The following is a 15456-nucleotide window of genomic DNA, read 5'->3' on the forward strand; positions in this document are numbered from 1 at the left end:
GGTAATTTTCCCTGTCTACTGTTTACATTTTATTAAATGCCGGAGATAGGCACATGTTTTGTACTATGTAACGTTTCAAAATAAAATAAAAGTTGTATGGTCATGCATCTACAATGAAATCTACAAGCACACACACTGTACTGTAGTAGTCTTTTCAATTATTCATTATATGTCGTAGATAGAATCAAAGAAGATGACTTTTGAAATACAAAGGCAAAATTAAAACATGGAAATAGAAAAATAATAAGGACATAGCAAGTTATTAGGCAGCTTAAGGTTTAACACAATACATATATGTCACGAATATTATATATTAAATATCTTTGAAACCTAAAGTGGCCAGCCAAACATTCTTACACTTTTCCCAGTGTAACAGTTTGATTACTTTGATTTGGTATTTTTGCAAACTCTTTCGGAAATAGAGAGGCGAAGTCCCTCCCCTTCCGGTGGGACTCATGGGACCTTATTTTTTTATTCTGAAAGAAAGAAGTGAAATGTGCCAACGTGACGGCCGTCTTGGTGTGTGGTGCGAGACGGGAGATGTAGGTCATTGAGCGGTTCACACAAAAAAAAGTGTTACTTCACAGTTTTACGACACATTTTTATTTTTTTGACTTGTAAAATTATCTTTTAAATTGATAAACATCATATGTGTAATTCGTGGCACAATTCAAACGGGATCGAAAGATAATCTTTCTCTCTCCATTGACTTCAATGCATAACTTTTGCGAATGAAGGTCCATTGAGTCCCACCGGAAGAGGAGGGACTTCGCCTCTGCGCTGGATGCGGCCAATGGGCCAATGGCGTGGTTCGGGGAAAAAGGGCGGAGGTTTAAATGTTGAGGTGAGGATCAGGTGAGGACGAAGCTAGCAGTCAGTGGTGGTCGTCTGACAGAAGTTCTGCATCGGTGATTGTATTGTGCACCAATGGTTTAAAAATGGGAAAAAAGAAGAAACAAGCACGGAAAGCACGCTGGAAGTTAAAATATGAAGACGCGAAGTGCTCTGAGGAACCACTTGAGCCCAATAAAAGGTGACTTGCTAAACTAGCTAAAACTGTTATGCTTGCTAGCTTCTTCGGAAGTTCTCGAAACTACTGGAAGCTTCTGTTATGGAAAGTGTAGAATTTACCCAACATGGTCTTGCAACTTCAACGTGTTTACCATAGACTGTATATATATAAAGGTGTTTACATGTAAAGTGTTTACTCTCGATTTTACGGACATCATGCTGTATGTACTGTGAGGTGTAAGAGGTTTTAATCCTAGAGCAGGGGAGTCAAACTCAATTTAATCGCTGGCCACATCAGCATTAAGGTTGCACTCAAAGGGCCGGTTGTAAGACTATATAAATATACATACATATCAGTGTTTCCGCCAGACCAGGGCGGCTGAGAGGGCGTCTACCCTGAGCGACTGCGGTCAAGCCAGCCGTCTTTCACTTTTGCCTGGTCAAACCAGCCGCCACTGGATTTCGAGTACGATATTAGTTACAGGTTTACGGTAATGCAATAAAACAACCTTGGGAAGCTGGATTTCAAAGTAAAGGATGGCATGTGGTTCATTTCTATTATTTGCGATTGAGGAACAGGGTAATTTATGAGAATAATGTTAGGACTTATTGCTTCATAAACTTGTTGCACGAATACTATGAACTACTTTTACTGTGTACTTTTTTTTTAGCCAGTGACACTAAAGACTCAAATGATATCCAGACTATGATAAATACATGTGATGAATAAAGAGATGTACAAGCTAGGACTAAAGAATATATCTGAACTAAAGTATGCCACAGCGTTCATAGGAAATAAAGGGGATGACTGGTCTGACAAATATTACACTATATGAAAAGCAGTAGAGTTGTAACAATGAGAAGTGTTCAAATCAGAATCAAGTGTATTGCCAGGTACGTTTACACATACAGTGGGGCAAAAAAGTATTTAGTCAGCCACTAATTGTGCAAGTTCTCCCACTTAAAAAGATGAAAGAGGCCTGTAATTTTCATCCTAGGTATACCTCAACTATGAGAGACAAAATGAGAGAAAAAAAAATCCAGAAAATCACATGTCTGATTTTTAAATAATTTATTTGCAAATTATGGTGGAAAATAAGTATTTGGTCAATAACAAAAGTTAATCTCAATACTTTGTTATATACCCTTTGTTGGCAATGATAGAGGTCAAACGTTTTCTGTAAGTCTTCACAAGGTTTTCACACTGTTGCTGGTATTTTTGGCCCATTCCTCCATGCAGATCTCCTCTAGAGCAGTGATGTTTTGGGGCTGTCGCTGGGCAACACAGACTTTCAACTCCCTCCAAAGATTTTCTATGGGGTTGAGATCTGGAGACTGGCTAGGCCACTCCAGGACCTTGAAATTCTTCTTACGAAGCCACTCCTTCGTTGCCCGGGCGGTGTGTTTGGGATCATTGTCATGCTGAAATACCCAGCCACGTTTCATCTTCAATGCCCTTGCTGATGGAAGGAGGTTGTCACTCAAAATCTCACGATACATGGCCCCATTCATTCTTTCCTTTACACGGATCAGTCGTCCTGATCCCTTTGCAGAAAAACAGCCCCAAAGCATGATGTTTCCACCCCCATGTTTCACAGTAGGTATGGTGTTCTTTGGATGCAACTCAGCATTCTTTCTCCTCCAAACACGTCTAGTTGAGTTTTTACCAAAAAGTTCTATTTTGGTTTCATCTGACCATATGACATTCTCCCAATCCTCTTCTGGATCATCTAAATGCTCTCTAGCAAACTTCAGACGGGCCTGGACATGTACTGGCTTAAGCAGGGGGACACGTCTGGCACTGCAGGATTTGAGTCCCTGGCGGCGTAGTGTGTTACTAATGGTAGCCTTTGTTACTTTGGCCCCAGCTCTCTGCAGGTCATTGACTAGGTCCCCCCGTGTGGTTCTGGGATTTTTGCTCACCGTTCTTGTGATCATTTTGACCCCACGGGGTGAGATCTTGCGTGGAGCCCCAGATCGAGGGAGATTATCAGTGGTCTTGTATGTCTTCCATTTTCTAATAATTGCTCCCACAGTTGATTTCTTCACACCAAGCTGCTTACCTATTGCAGATTCAGTCTTCCCAGCCTGGTGCAGGTCTACAATTTTGTTTCTGGTGTCCTTTGACAGCTCTTTGGTCTTGGCCATAGTGGAGTTTGGAGTGTGACTGTTTGAGGTTGTGGACAGATGTCTTTTATACTGATAACGAGTTCAAACAGGTGCCATTAATACAGTTAACAAGTGGAGGACAGAGGAGGCTCTTAAAGAAGAAGTTACAGGTCTGTGAGAGCCAGAAATCTTGTTTGTTTGTCGGTGACCAAATACTTATTTTACCGAGGAATTTACCAATTCATTCATTAAAAATCAGACAATGTGATTTTCTGGAATCTCTTTTTTTCTCATTCTGTCTCTCATAGTTGAGGTATACCTAGGATGAAAATTACAGGCCTCATCTTTTTAAGTGGGAGAACTTGCTCAATTGGTGGCTGACTAAATACTTTTTTGCCCCACTGTACATGGAATTTGCTTTAGCGTCTGGTGGTGCAAAACCGAGTGCACCACAACCTTATACACCCAATACCACAACACCGAGGCAGCCATCATGTCAAAGCATTCACTTACATTAGACCTACCTTGGGTCGATATGCAGATGTTATCCAATCTCTCCATATTTCAGTTAGACATGACGAATGGAACAACTTGTAATACAACAACATTGCATTAAACATTTATTTCGTTTTAAAACAGATTATTGTCATACTACAATTAGCTTTTTAATGACTGTTTTTAAATGCCATTTTCCTAATGTCTTTCATTTTTGTAAAGCACTTTGAATTGACTTGTGTTGAAAGGTGCTATTATATAAATTGCCTTGCCTTACAATGAAAATAAACTGCACCCTTGGGTTTCTTCAGAGAAGCCAAAAAGATGCACTTAAAGGCTATGTTGATACAAATAATGAAAGGATCACGACTACTTTGTAGTATATTTGTAATTTCATATGTTAAGATCTGAATCTATCTATCTATCAACCTGTCACTGTCACAAGGCATCTTGACTATAACTATATGTTTTACCACTCTTCATTAGATTCTTCACGAGGGCTGTGGTCAATGGTCAAAACTATCCCATTGGTGGGGGAAATAACGCAAAGGAAGCCAAGCAGAATGCAGCTAAAAATGCCCTGGAAGGTTTAAGAGAGAAGGAGAATCCCAAACCAGTGGTAGGATGCTTTTTTTTTTTTTTTTTAAATGGTCTGCGCATAAGATAATTTTCGCATGAACATATATTTAATTAGTTACTTTCAAACCTTACATTTTTTTCTGACGAAGAGCTTGACACTATACATGAGATAGTAGTTATTATTGATGTATGTTAATGGCAGTATTTTCATGTGTGCGTTATTTATCTTTGTTCTTATGTCCAGCATCTCGCATTTATTGTCCGGATGTGCCTGTTTTGTTGATACGTTTTTCCAAATGTAGCTTTTGGGAATTATTATTGTTTTTTTTCCTGACTTTCAGACGGAAAGAGCTGCAAAAGTTCCTCAGAAAACGGCCACTAAAGTTTTAGGCGTGCGAAATGAAAATGTTCCGAAGGACAGGGTGAATATAAAAGCTGGGCAATCAACCAGACAAGATCCACATGGTTCTCCCCAGTAAGTCTCCACACCGCACCCAAACATAATTTGTGGTTAGGTCGAAATCTTAAAATGCATAAAATCCTGTTTGTGTAACAATAGATGCTCTAGCCTTGTGGCTGGTGATAAGGAGTGTCCAGCTGTTCTTGGGAAATCAACTAAGGATGCTAAGGAGGAAGCAGCAGAGGTAAGTGACACACATGCACACTAAGTCTCCTCAACCAATTAAAGCACTTTAAAATGCAAAAGTCTAGGTCCTTAATAATATAAATTGGATAATGATATTCAAAGGATCTAGGTTGCTCTTACAAAATGAAACTGTACTGGAGTCTACTTATAAAATGTAAAAAAAAAAGGTTTAAATTGTAGCTGACCTTGGGCCTCACTTATGAAACTGTAGGGTCGCATTCACACCTAATAGTCTGCACGAGTTTGTTACATTGTTTCATTTTTTTAAAGAATCTGTTTCATGTTTTGGTGTGGACTGCCTTCACACCAGCGATGAACCGCTCCAAAGTTCACTAGAGCCCGGATGTTTGGTTCTCATCAGAGGTCTCGGACTGCGTTCACACCAACCCAAACGAACGCACCAAGGGGTTAATTTTTAATTCGATTCAACTGTATAAAACAAGACTGGTGTGAACGCGACCTAGGATTCAAGTCGAACGAAACTCAAGCGTTTACGCACAAAAAATAATCTACGCATGCAATTCTTACATGGGCTTCCCCTTAAAAAAAAATCACAGTCAACTCAAAATGTGCTACCCATTTGGGCTCCAGACACAACTCCCACGATTGCGCATAAATATCCCCTTTATACATTTTTATTCATGCAGCGATCATGGCCTGAAAAGCTCATTTCACATTCTGTGTAATGTGGAAATTCCACAACATAATCACCTTCTGCTGAGAAATTACCCAATATAGAAGCAAAAATGAAGTTGTGTTTTTTGATAAAGTCTAAAAGCATTTAACGGAATCTATGAATTTTTGCTAAAAGGACAGATCCCTGTCCCAGCGTGTGCTACTGGCATCTGATCTTGAGTACAAAGACACACAGGTCATATATAAGGCAATCAGGAAACTAAATACACATTACATTTGAAGAAACCGGACAATGGTCACAGTAGCTCCCTACTGCCTGTCAAATGCTAACGTACAGGAACAACAGACGTGTTACACAAGGGAAGAAACCTCAGGGTCACAGCAAAAAGCATGATAACTTTATTGAGACAAATTATAACTAACGAGATTATATGATTAATTGCCTTTACAAAAATCTTGTTTGGGGACCAAACTAATTAGTGCTTGGTTGACATGGTGACAGACGATAAGAAATATTTTCTATTTTGCTTTTTAGACCTCCTCCGGGAATGATGACGTTGCTGAAGCCAGACCACCAACTGCAAAGCAAGTCACTGACTAATGATATCATTAATGAATCAAAACACGATACGTTACTAATGTCTCCGTTTGTATTCTCCAAGGGACACCTGTGATGCAAAATCAAAAAGCATGCCAATGACTGACTTCATCAATTCATCAAGTCCTACAGAGGATGAGGTCAGTCATCTTTTCATCCTTAATCTCTAGGGTTCTGGAAGGGAAAATCAATAATATAGTTCTCAGTTTATCTCCAGAGATCCTGAGTTGTGTCAAGTCTCCAAAAGGGTTGATATATGTACAAAGACATGGTAAATACTGGTAAACTGTAAGAACACCCTTTTTCTGTAACTAGAAAGAGCTGCCAATTTAACTAGATGTTGTAGACACTCCTTTTTATTCGAGGATGTATTATCATGTGGTCCTGGCCCATTATTGGTGGAAATAATCCCCAAACATGGAGCACAAAATGTACGTCTTGGGTCATTTCTATCAGTAAGTTAACTTTCTATTTACCAAGCAAGATGTTAAACAATTTGATACGTCTATGTAAATGCTGCTTTAATTTGACTGGTATCAACATCTATATTTCCTTCTTTTTTTTTTTTTAAAGGAACAGGATCCTGTTGTGAAGCCCAAAACACGGTAAATCACCTTGAAGGCTGCAGTACATATGGTTTAACAAAATTATAATATTGGTGCTCTTCATTTAATTGATATCTTGTTAGAATCGCAAAAGGTTTCCAAGATGACTGGCAAAGCAGCACTGGGGTATAGTGAGCCTTTTTGAGATTTAAATCATTTGAAAGAATACTGATTTTGCTTTTTTATGATCTAAGACGGTGGTTCCCAACCTTTTTCAGTCAGGCCCCCCTTGTGTAATTGGAAATATTTCCGAGACCCCTGTACTGTACTTGTATTGAGGTACTTAAAGGTAGGGTAGGCAGGGCTCAACATTATAAATGGCCCGCTGGCCCGGAAGCACTATTTAGACCCCCCCCCGGGCCAGCATAACGTACTTTCCACTTGCCCGCTCGGGCCACTAAAAATATTATTTAAAAAAAAAATGTTTCCTGTGGTATTGGTATTTTGACTAGCAATTTTGTGAAATTGTTTCGTTTATTAACCCTACAACATAGCGTTCCGTGAGTTGCTTGTCGTTGTTGGGTGAAAAGCAAACAGCTGTTTGCTGCGGAGCGCAGCGCAAGCAGGCTCCCGTGAGCGGGAACAAAACGTGCATTTATCAAACAGGTTCGTTTTCCACAGACCTCATTTCCAGCTATTTTCCAAAACCCTGTTGAGAAATCCCGTTGCTTTTTGTCGAGGGAACCAGCAGCTTACTTCCTGGTTTTATGACGCGTCACTAACTGCACCTCTCAATATGGTGCCAATATAAACAAGGTCTTCTGTCGGCTCTGTACATCAATGCTGACCTATGCTGACAAGTAAGTGAAGAGTAGAAAATATAAAGGTATTGGCTATAGGGAAATGTCCCAGCAGTTTAGGATAATGAAGGTTCTAATCAAATCTATTACATAGCCATTACATTTCTAACTCCTAATGACAGGAAGGCAGAAAGTGCATTATACTAATAATAATACTCATAATAATAATAGCAGAAATGTTTTAACAATGACCACAATATCATTATTTTAATAAACCAAATATGAACAATTGAGGAAAATGAGGAAGAACTGATGATTCAAATGTTGTATTAATGTAGTTGGTGGATAAATTACTATTGCAACAAACGTGTTAATTGTCTTCATTAGTCGATTTTGTTTTTGGACGAATGCTCCGGGCCATTGGTTACAATGGTGGGGCCAGTGATAATACAATTCCACCGGCCCGGAGGAACCCTTAATGTCTACCCCTGGGTAGGTAAGAATGGAGAAACCACCTCGAGTGAGCTAGAATTTGAAACTACGCAGCCGAAAAAAGGGAGGGAGGGACAGGCCTCATCATACTTTGTTGATTTGGGCATTATAGCTGAAAAACTTGTCGTGGGCTCGTCCACTTTTCTTTTAACTGCCGGTTGTGTTAAAAATGTGTCAATTTTACGAGCAAATAATGTTTGTTTACAACTTCTCAAGGCTGGCGGGCGCGCCCCCCAGGTTGGGAACCACTGATCTAAGCTGTAAATCAGAGAATCAGGAAGTGGACACAGGAAACTGTCTCGATGATAAGACATCCTCCAAATCAGAAAGCTCAAGGTATGGAAAATTCTAACATTAAGGTATAGTTTTGTTTGGCTGTTTTATACAATATTAAATACTTTACTTTCTTTCAATAGGTTTACATCAGACTTTGACTGCATAGAGAAGATCGGCAGTGGATCCTATGGTCAAGTTTTTAAGGCAAGGGAAAAAACGTCTGAGCAGTATCGTGCAATAAAGATTGTACAATGTGGAAGTGGAGAGTAAGTCAAACATTAAATTACGTTCCATGTTTTTTTATTAGAATTTTCCTATTGCAATATAACATTTTAAAGATGATGTGCAAAAAAAAGTAAAGTTTCAGCTGAGCTATTTTCTTCTCCTTAGGAATGAAGAAGCTCTGCAAGAGGTGAAGACATTGTCAGACCTCGATCACCCTAACATTGTGCAATACCTCTTCAGTTGGTTTGAGGATTCAGGATACAGTCCAGATGAGAGTGGTAGCTCTACACAGTAAGTGACAATCCGATATCCAATAAAGATACGTACTTGAGGTATGCACTTCTTCATTTGTCTTTTCTTTCTCCTCCAGGAGTTCTATCAATTCACCGATCAGGAACCACTACCTATATATTGTGACTGAGTTGTGTGTAAAATCACTCAGAGTGTGGATAGACGAGAACAATGACAAGAAATCTCTGCTGGACCCCGAGAGAAGAGAAGAGGCTCTTACTAAGTTTCAGCAAACAGTCGAAGGAGTCGAGTACATTCACTCTAAGAAGCTCATCCACAGGGACCTGAAGGTATGAGAAAGTGGAGAGGAAAAAAAGTGTATTACACCACGTCGATCATGAAAACAGCTTGTTCTCAATTAAGACACTTACTTTAGTAAACTGCTATGTGTCGTATAATGTGAAAACTGCAAACGGCTGCTGTGCCTTCAGAGAAAGTGTCAATTCTCGCTGTCTAGCAATGTTGTCGTTTTTGCAGTCAGTCTGCTGTACAACCCAATAATATCACTGGTGGCTGCTTTGAGAAGTGTAGAGGTGCATATACTGTATAAGATAGTGTAATAAGCCCACATGTATAACTTTTATTTGTATTATGCTGTGTTGTTGAGGTTGCCCCATCCTGGTTCTTGTAGTGCACTGCATGTTTCCATACTTCTCAGTTTTAACCCAGTCATGTATTCAAAAAAGCAAGTGTAAATCCAAAAGTACGCATATTGAGACACAACATACACGTTTGTTTGTTTATTTCCCGTGTTTAGCCTGAAAACATCATGATTGGGCAAGATGGAAAAGTGAAGATCGTAGACTTTGGTATGGTCACACTTGACAACGATCCTGAGAACCTGAGGGGGAGATCGATGTACAAAGGAACCCCTTCATACATGGCTCCTGAGCAGGTGAGATGTTCTGTACTGACAACATGTCAAAGGGAGAGCTGGGAAGATTTTACCAAATGTTGGTTATAGCCAGTTTTGTAGGAAAATTGAAGAGAAACTCAAAATGTTCAAGATTAAATTCCAGTGCTGGCCATTAAATGGCAAGTGGTGATGTCTGTAGTCTGACTAGGTCAGGGGTCTGCAACCTTTTTGACCAAAAGAGCCATTTTGCGCCTTTTTCCAAGAATACAAAAATATACACAGGCCTACTTTAAAATAAATGAAACACAGCACTTGGGGAGTCCTCTGCACATTTGAAGGAAAAAATATATAATTAAAATGGGCCCACTTTGAAATAAATAAAACATATAGCTTCACCCTAAAAATAGTTAACTGATTAAATTATGACTGAAGATCGTCAGCTGTCTTCCTCTTCCGTGTTTTCCCTCCAATACGTAAAGGCTGCAGCACCTTTGACAACTTCTCTCTACACATCAAACATACCGGTAAACCAGCATCGCTTGCTGTGAAAGCAGATAACTCTGTCCACGCAGAATTAAATCCTGTGTTCCTCCGATACTTGTATTCTCTTTGATTTATCCATAGTTCGCTCATCGAGCCGGGGGTCAGGTTATTCGCCTGCAAGAAAAGGCGCTGGCGCGGGACCCTAGCAGGTCATGACGCATCTTTTAGTTGACCTAATTAAAACAGTTTTGTTTTTTATTTATGTGTCACAGTATCACCTCAAAATACAAGATACGAAACATTTTCAACCGTGCAACAAAATATAAATAGTCCTACAAATACTTGTATTTTATTTCCTTCTTATTTGTGTCTAAGCTCAAGTGAGCCAGAGCAGAGGGCTCGAGAGCCGCGGGTTGCCGACCCCTGGACTAGGTTGATACAACCGTGCAAATTTGATGATGTGGTTGCTTGACAATTTAAAAAATAAATAAAAAACCTCTATCACTAATTTCTCGCACATTTTAAATGTAAACTTAAAGGTGGGGTAGGTAATTTTGGAGAAACCAGCTTGAGTGCGCTAGAATTTGAAAATACACAACCGGAAAAAATCTGCCAGTTCCTTACAGAGCCCCTCTACAAACACGCACATGATCAATGAGGGCACGAGATAAGTTTGTGCACAGAAGGAAGGCTGAAAGGCAGGTAGGCCATCCAGTTATTTTAGCCGGGCCGGCTCAGATGATTGGTCGTGCTTTTTACAGCACCACGGCTTCCAGAGATGACATATTTTAATGGATTTTTTTTTTTTTTGTCAAAGCACTTAAGATATTCCTTACTATCGGGATGTTAAGAGCATTCCTTGGAATATAACAAAGTGTATCTCGAGCCGGTTTCTCAAACTTATCTACCCCACCTTTAAGATATATACTGTACAGCTGCATCTTGCCTCAATATTGTGTTTGTATTGTATCAAAACAGAAAAGGAAAAAGCCTTTTGGCCGAAAAGTTGATATCTTTCCTTTGGGGTTGATATACTTTGAACTCCTCTGGAAAATGTCCACCCGTTATGAAAGGGCCAAGGTGAGTTTTCTAGCTACGATTCCAAATGTTGCTAACTGTAAGTCTTGAATCTATGTCAGTTCATCAGAGCATGATGGAGCAGATCTTTCAGCTCTCATTACTGTAACACGTCCTTTCACTGCACAGGGTTGGACCAACCTCAGAGAGCAGAAATTTCCCAAAGAGTTTCAACAAAATGTCCACCTAGAGGTCTGTTATTTTGTACATTTTGTCAATGTTCATGCAATTTAGTTGTTTAGTATGTTAACATGCTCTTAACCCTCTTGTGTAACTAAGGACATGTTACGCTTTTAAACTTTTCAATCATTTTAGCTGTGTTGATGCATAGGACATTAGCAAGGCTGTGAGATTTTCTATTTTATGTTGGAAGTTCAACCTTGTCTCTTATAATAAATCTATCTTAAAGTTTACAAAAAATGTAACACTCACACCCTTAAGGAAACAAAAAAATAACTATAATACATTATAACCAATCTAGTTAATTAGCCTTTCAATCTAGAGCCCTGACTTTGTAGTTGTTTGTAGTTTTGACTATTTCCCACCAATTTAGGCCATGTTGCCATGATTGGCATACGGTGCAAAAATATACAATTTGTTTATTGCACAAAAAATGATATTTGCAATCTGCATTTAAACTGTTTATTTTCCCGGTGATTTCAATATGTATGAAATACAGCTGAGTGCAGTAATACTGCAGTGTCATAACATTTCTTAATGCCAGTGTTGGAACATAACCAAGTGCAATTACTCAAGTACTCTACAAAAGTAAATTTGGAGGAGCTTGTATTTTACTTAAGTATTTCTATTTTATGCAAATGTTTACTTCTACTCCACTACAATTTAGATGCAAATATTGTACTTTTACTCCTACTTTTAATTTACGACTTTTGCTGCTTTAATTTATCACTAGGCTACAGGTCAAGTGACCCAGCTGCATATGAAGTAACTCAAATAAACGTTATCTTTATCAAGGATAACATCAAAAATGATGAACACATTAATTCATTAATAGTTATTATACAATCATTAAATAGATATTATTCTGAAATGAGTCATTCTGCATAAGGATTTTTTATTCTTGTACTGAAAGTATATTGTTATACCAATACTTTTGTACTTTTACTTGAGTTTAATTTTGAATGCAGTACCGAGTATGTTAACACTGTAGTAGGGCTAATTTAAATTAAGTAAAACATCTGAGTACTTCTTCCACCTCTGCTTGATGCAACACAGATCCAAGTACCTGTTCTTTTTGTTTTCTTTTTAGTACCTCATAATAAAGCCAATGCTGTGTGAGAATCCAGAACTGCGACCCAGAGCAAGTGAGATCCATGCCAACTTGAAAAAGATCTGTGATAGCCTCGACATTGAAGCAATCGAATGTCGCGGAAACAGGAGTGTCTGATCCAAGCCCCCAGGAAGTATTCTGTGCCTAAAATACGTTGTGTCCAAACGGCGGTACTGCAATTACCGTATCAGTCCGTGACGTCACCCGGCCCACAAATACTTTTCCCCATTGGCATGCTCTGTGAGCGCACATACGGGTACTTCTGCTCTGACAGCCAGGCATGACGGGTAATCTGTGACGTTTCGCTCTCTCAAAAGTTGGACCATTTTGCCTTCATGCGCCAATGAGCAGCTCTCATAGGAAAGAACGAGACCCCGCCTCCGACGCTGTATCCAGTTCTTATTATACATCCATGGTCTGTCGCACGGCGATGTCATCACAACAAACGACGTCATCCGACCTAATCTCTCGGTCGATCTATCTACCTGAGGTCACAGGCCTGTGCTGACAGTGTGCTGGTTTCTCCCCCCAGCATCTATGAACAACCATGTGACATGTATGCTGCTGAATACCCGCTCCCTCAACAATAAAGCACTACTCATCAACGACATTATCATTGACGGAAGCATTGACATTCTATGCTTCACAGAGACATGGCAAAATCAGTAGGACTTTGTTACACTCAATCAAGCCACACCCCCAGGCTATCTGTACATCCAGAAGCCCCGCTCCCTGGGTCGTGGCGGTGGATTGGCTGTTATCCACCGAGCTGGCATCCTTGTTAAAGAACTCCCAGTACCTACTACCACCTCATTTGAGTGTGTTGTCTTCAAACTGGCTTGGTCTGCTCCGCTCCAGGTTGCCCTCATTTACCGCCCACCTAAAGCTTCCACTACCTTCTTGTCTGATTTACTCACCTCTCTCTGCTCCATGTCTCCATCAACTCTCCTGCTCGGCGATTTTAACATTCACGTGGACTCCAGTAACTGCACATATGCTGCTTAATTCCTTTTACTTCTGGACTGCTTCAGCATCAAGCAACATGTCCAGGGTCCCACCCACACCAAAGGCCACACACTGGACCTGGTGTTCTCTACCGGCTCGCCGCCCCCCGACCTACAGCGCCTCGACCTGGCTGTATCTGACCACCACGCCATCCTCTTCACTGTTCCGGCCTCCCTGCCCAGGCAGCATCCTAAACGCACCATTATGTTGAGGAACATCAAGACTGTGAGTGCACCGGCCCTATCCGACCTGATAGCTACCCACATGGCCTCGGCTCCCTCCGACTCCACCGTGGACGGCCTGGTAGCCCACTACAACACTGCCCTATCCCTCAGTCTCAATTCTCTTGCCCCAATTAAAACCCGGACTGTTTCCTTCACCTGTCCTGCCCCACCACCGAACTCCGCCGCTTGAAGGCCTCTGGTCGTCAGTTGGAGAGGCTCTCCAACAAAAACTGGCCTCACGGTCCACCTCCTGGCTTTTCGTGACCATGTCAAAACTTATAAGGAAGCTCTCTCCCACGCCAAGACTCATTACCACTCCCGTCTCATCGGTGCCCAGCAAAGCAACCCCAGAACACTTTTCTCCACCATCAACCGCCTACTCCGCCCCCCTGACGCCCCCCAGCCCTCAGGGGCTCCCGATCTGTGCTCCAAATTCCTTGACTTCTTCCTGGCGAAAGTCAAGGCCATCCATCGGCAGCTCCTGGCACCTGGCCCTCCCCCTACCTGCACCTCAGCCACCTGGCGCCGTGCCACGCCTCTCCCATTGCAACCTCTCCTCCTTCTCCCCTGTGAATACTCTCCAAGTGGCCAAACTAGTCAGCTCGGCCAAGACCTCCACCTGCTCCCTGGACCCCATGCCCACAGCCCTGGTCAAGGACTGCCTACCCACCCTCTGTCCCCACATGGTGGTCATCATTAACGCTTGTCTGGCTCCTGGTATAGTCCACACCAGCTTCAAAATGGCCTCAGTCACCCCCATCCTACGATGGGCTGTTGCCACACAGCTGTTTAAAGCGTTGGTGACCCTACTGTTTTCTTAGGGTTGTAACTAAAACATGTTTTATTTCTATGTGTGCTTGCTTACATTACTATAAGATGTGTTAACAACAGTATGAACTTCAACTTCTGTTGAACTGAGAAAGTCCTGATACTGCCTCCCTAACTTCCAGAATGACACCCCACCCCTTTCGCCCCTCTGTGTTTTAATATCCAATGCAAACTATACTATGGGTCTGGCACTCTGCAGACAGCATGCTCTCTGTATGATTGACTGAACTCTCTTACAAGAAATACAATATGATAAAGACAGCTGAATGGTTTGATTCTTTATCCACATTTGATTAATAGAAATGAAGATAATGGAAAATATGCATTCTTATCTAACAGAGATAAATTACCAAAGAATGATGTAGAGCATTCTTTAGAAAGAAATTTAATATATAACTGCCTTTATCTTTAAGTTGTGCTTGTCCTTAACATTTAAGTCAAATATTGCTGACTGTTTGACATGATGATTCTACCTTTGTCTTTTTATATACCTTTTATTGTTCTTCCCTCTATGCAATTGTTATCACACCTTGTTGGCACATGTCTGTTGCCTTTTGGGTTCTTGAATATTCAGGATGTTTTTTTTAAATGTAGGTTTTTTTTTTTCTAAGCTTACTATAAAATTATAAACCTTATTGTGTTTCCGTTTGTTCCTTTTAATTACAGTGTCACACATTTAAAAGGGGCTGTTCCTGCCTTAATATCAGTAATGGCAGTCTGCAAAATATAACATTTATAATGGTAAAACAACTTAAACTTAAATCAAGTGTCATAAAGCCAATGTGGTTTATAGGGAGATAATAAAAACAATTGCTAGTATACTGAAAAGTAAGATTTTAGTACTTTTCATAGTTTAGCTACAGCCATGAATCAGTTTGTTTGGTGACTTTATTTTTGAGTATAGTTCACAAGGAGATTTATATATATTTTTTTCACTGCACATATGTTTTATACTGTGCAGCTACTTAAAACAGATTTCACAATGATCA

At 40.4% G+C, this 15456-nt stretch overlaps 1 protein-coding gene across 2 annotated transcripts; it reads left to right on the plus strand.

Moving 5' to 3' along the window:
• The first annotated feature begins 786 nt into the window (after positions 1-786).
• On the plus strand, positions 787-15102 carry LOC307035416 (interferon-induced, double-stranded RNA-activated protein kinase-like). 2 transcript variants are annotated; one of them, XM_079674704.1, is made up of 15 exons: positions 787-1033; positions 4102-4234; positions 4536-4669; positions 4754-4838; positions 6012-6061; positions 6139-6214; positions 6648-6679; positions 8128-8247; positions 8328-8453; positions 8578-8703; positions 8783-8993; positions 9461-9598; positions 11021-11122; positions 11249-11311; positions 12390-15102. In XM_079674704.1, the coding sequence occupies exons 1-15, from the start codon at positions 939-941 to the stop codon at positions 12525-12527; spliced, it is 1629 nt and encodes a 542-aa protein (XP_079530830.1). In that variant the 5' UTR covers positions 787-938; the 3' UTR covers positions 12528-15102. The 2 variants fall into 2 exon arrangements, with proteins under 2 accessions (XP_079530830.1, XP_079530831.1); XM_079674705.1 differs by lacking the exon at positions 11249-11311.
• The last annotated feature ends 354 nt before the right edge of the window (positions 15103-15456 follow it).

This window comes from Notothenia rossii (assembly GCF_949606895.1).
Source record: "Notothenia rossii genome assembly, chromosome: 1".
Lineage (NCBI taxonomy): Eukaryota > Metazoa > Chordata > Actinopteri > Perciformes > Nototheniidae > Notothenia > Notothenia rossii.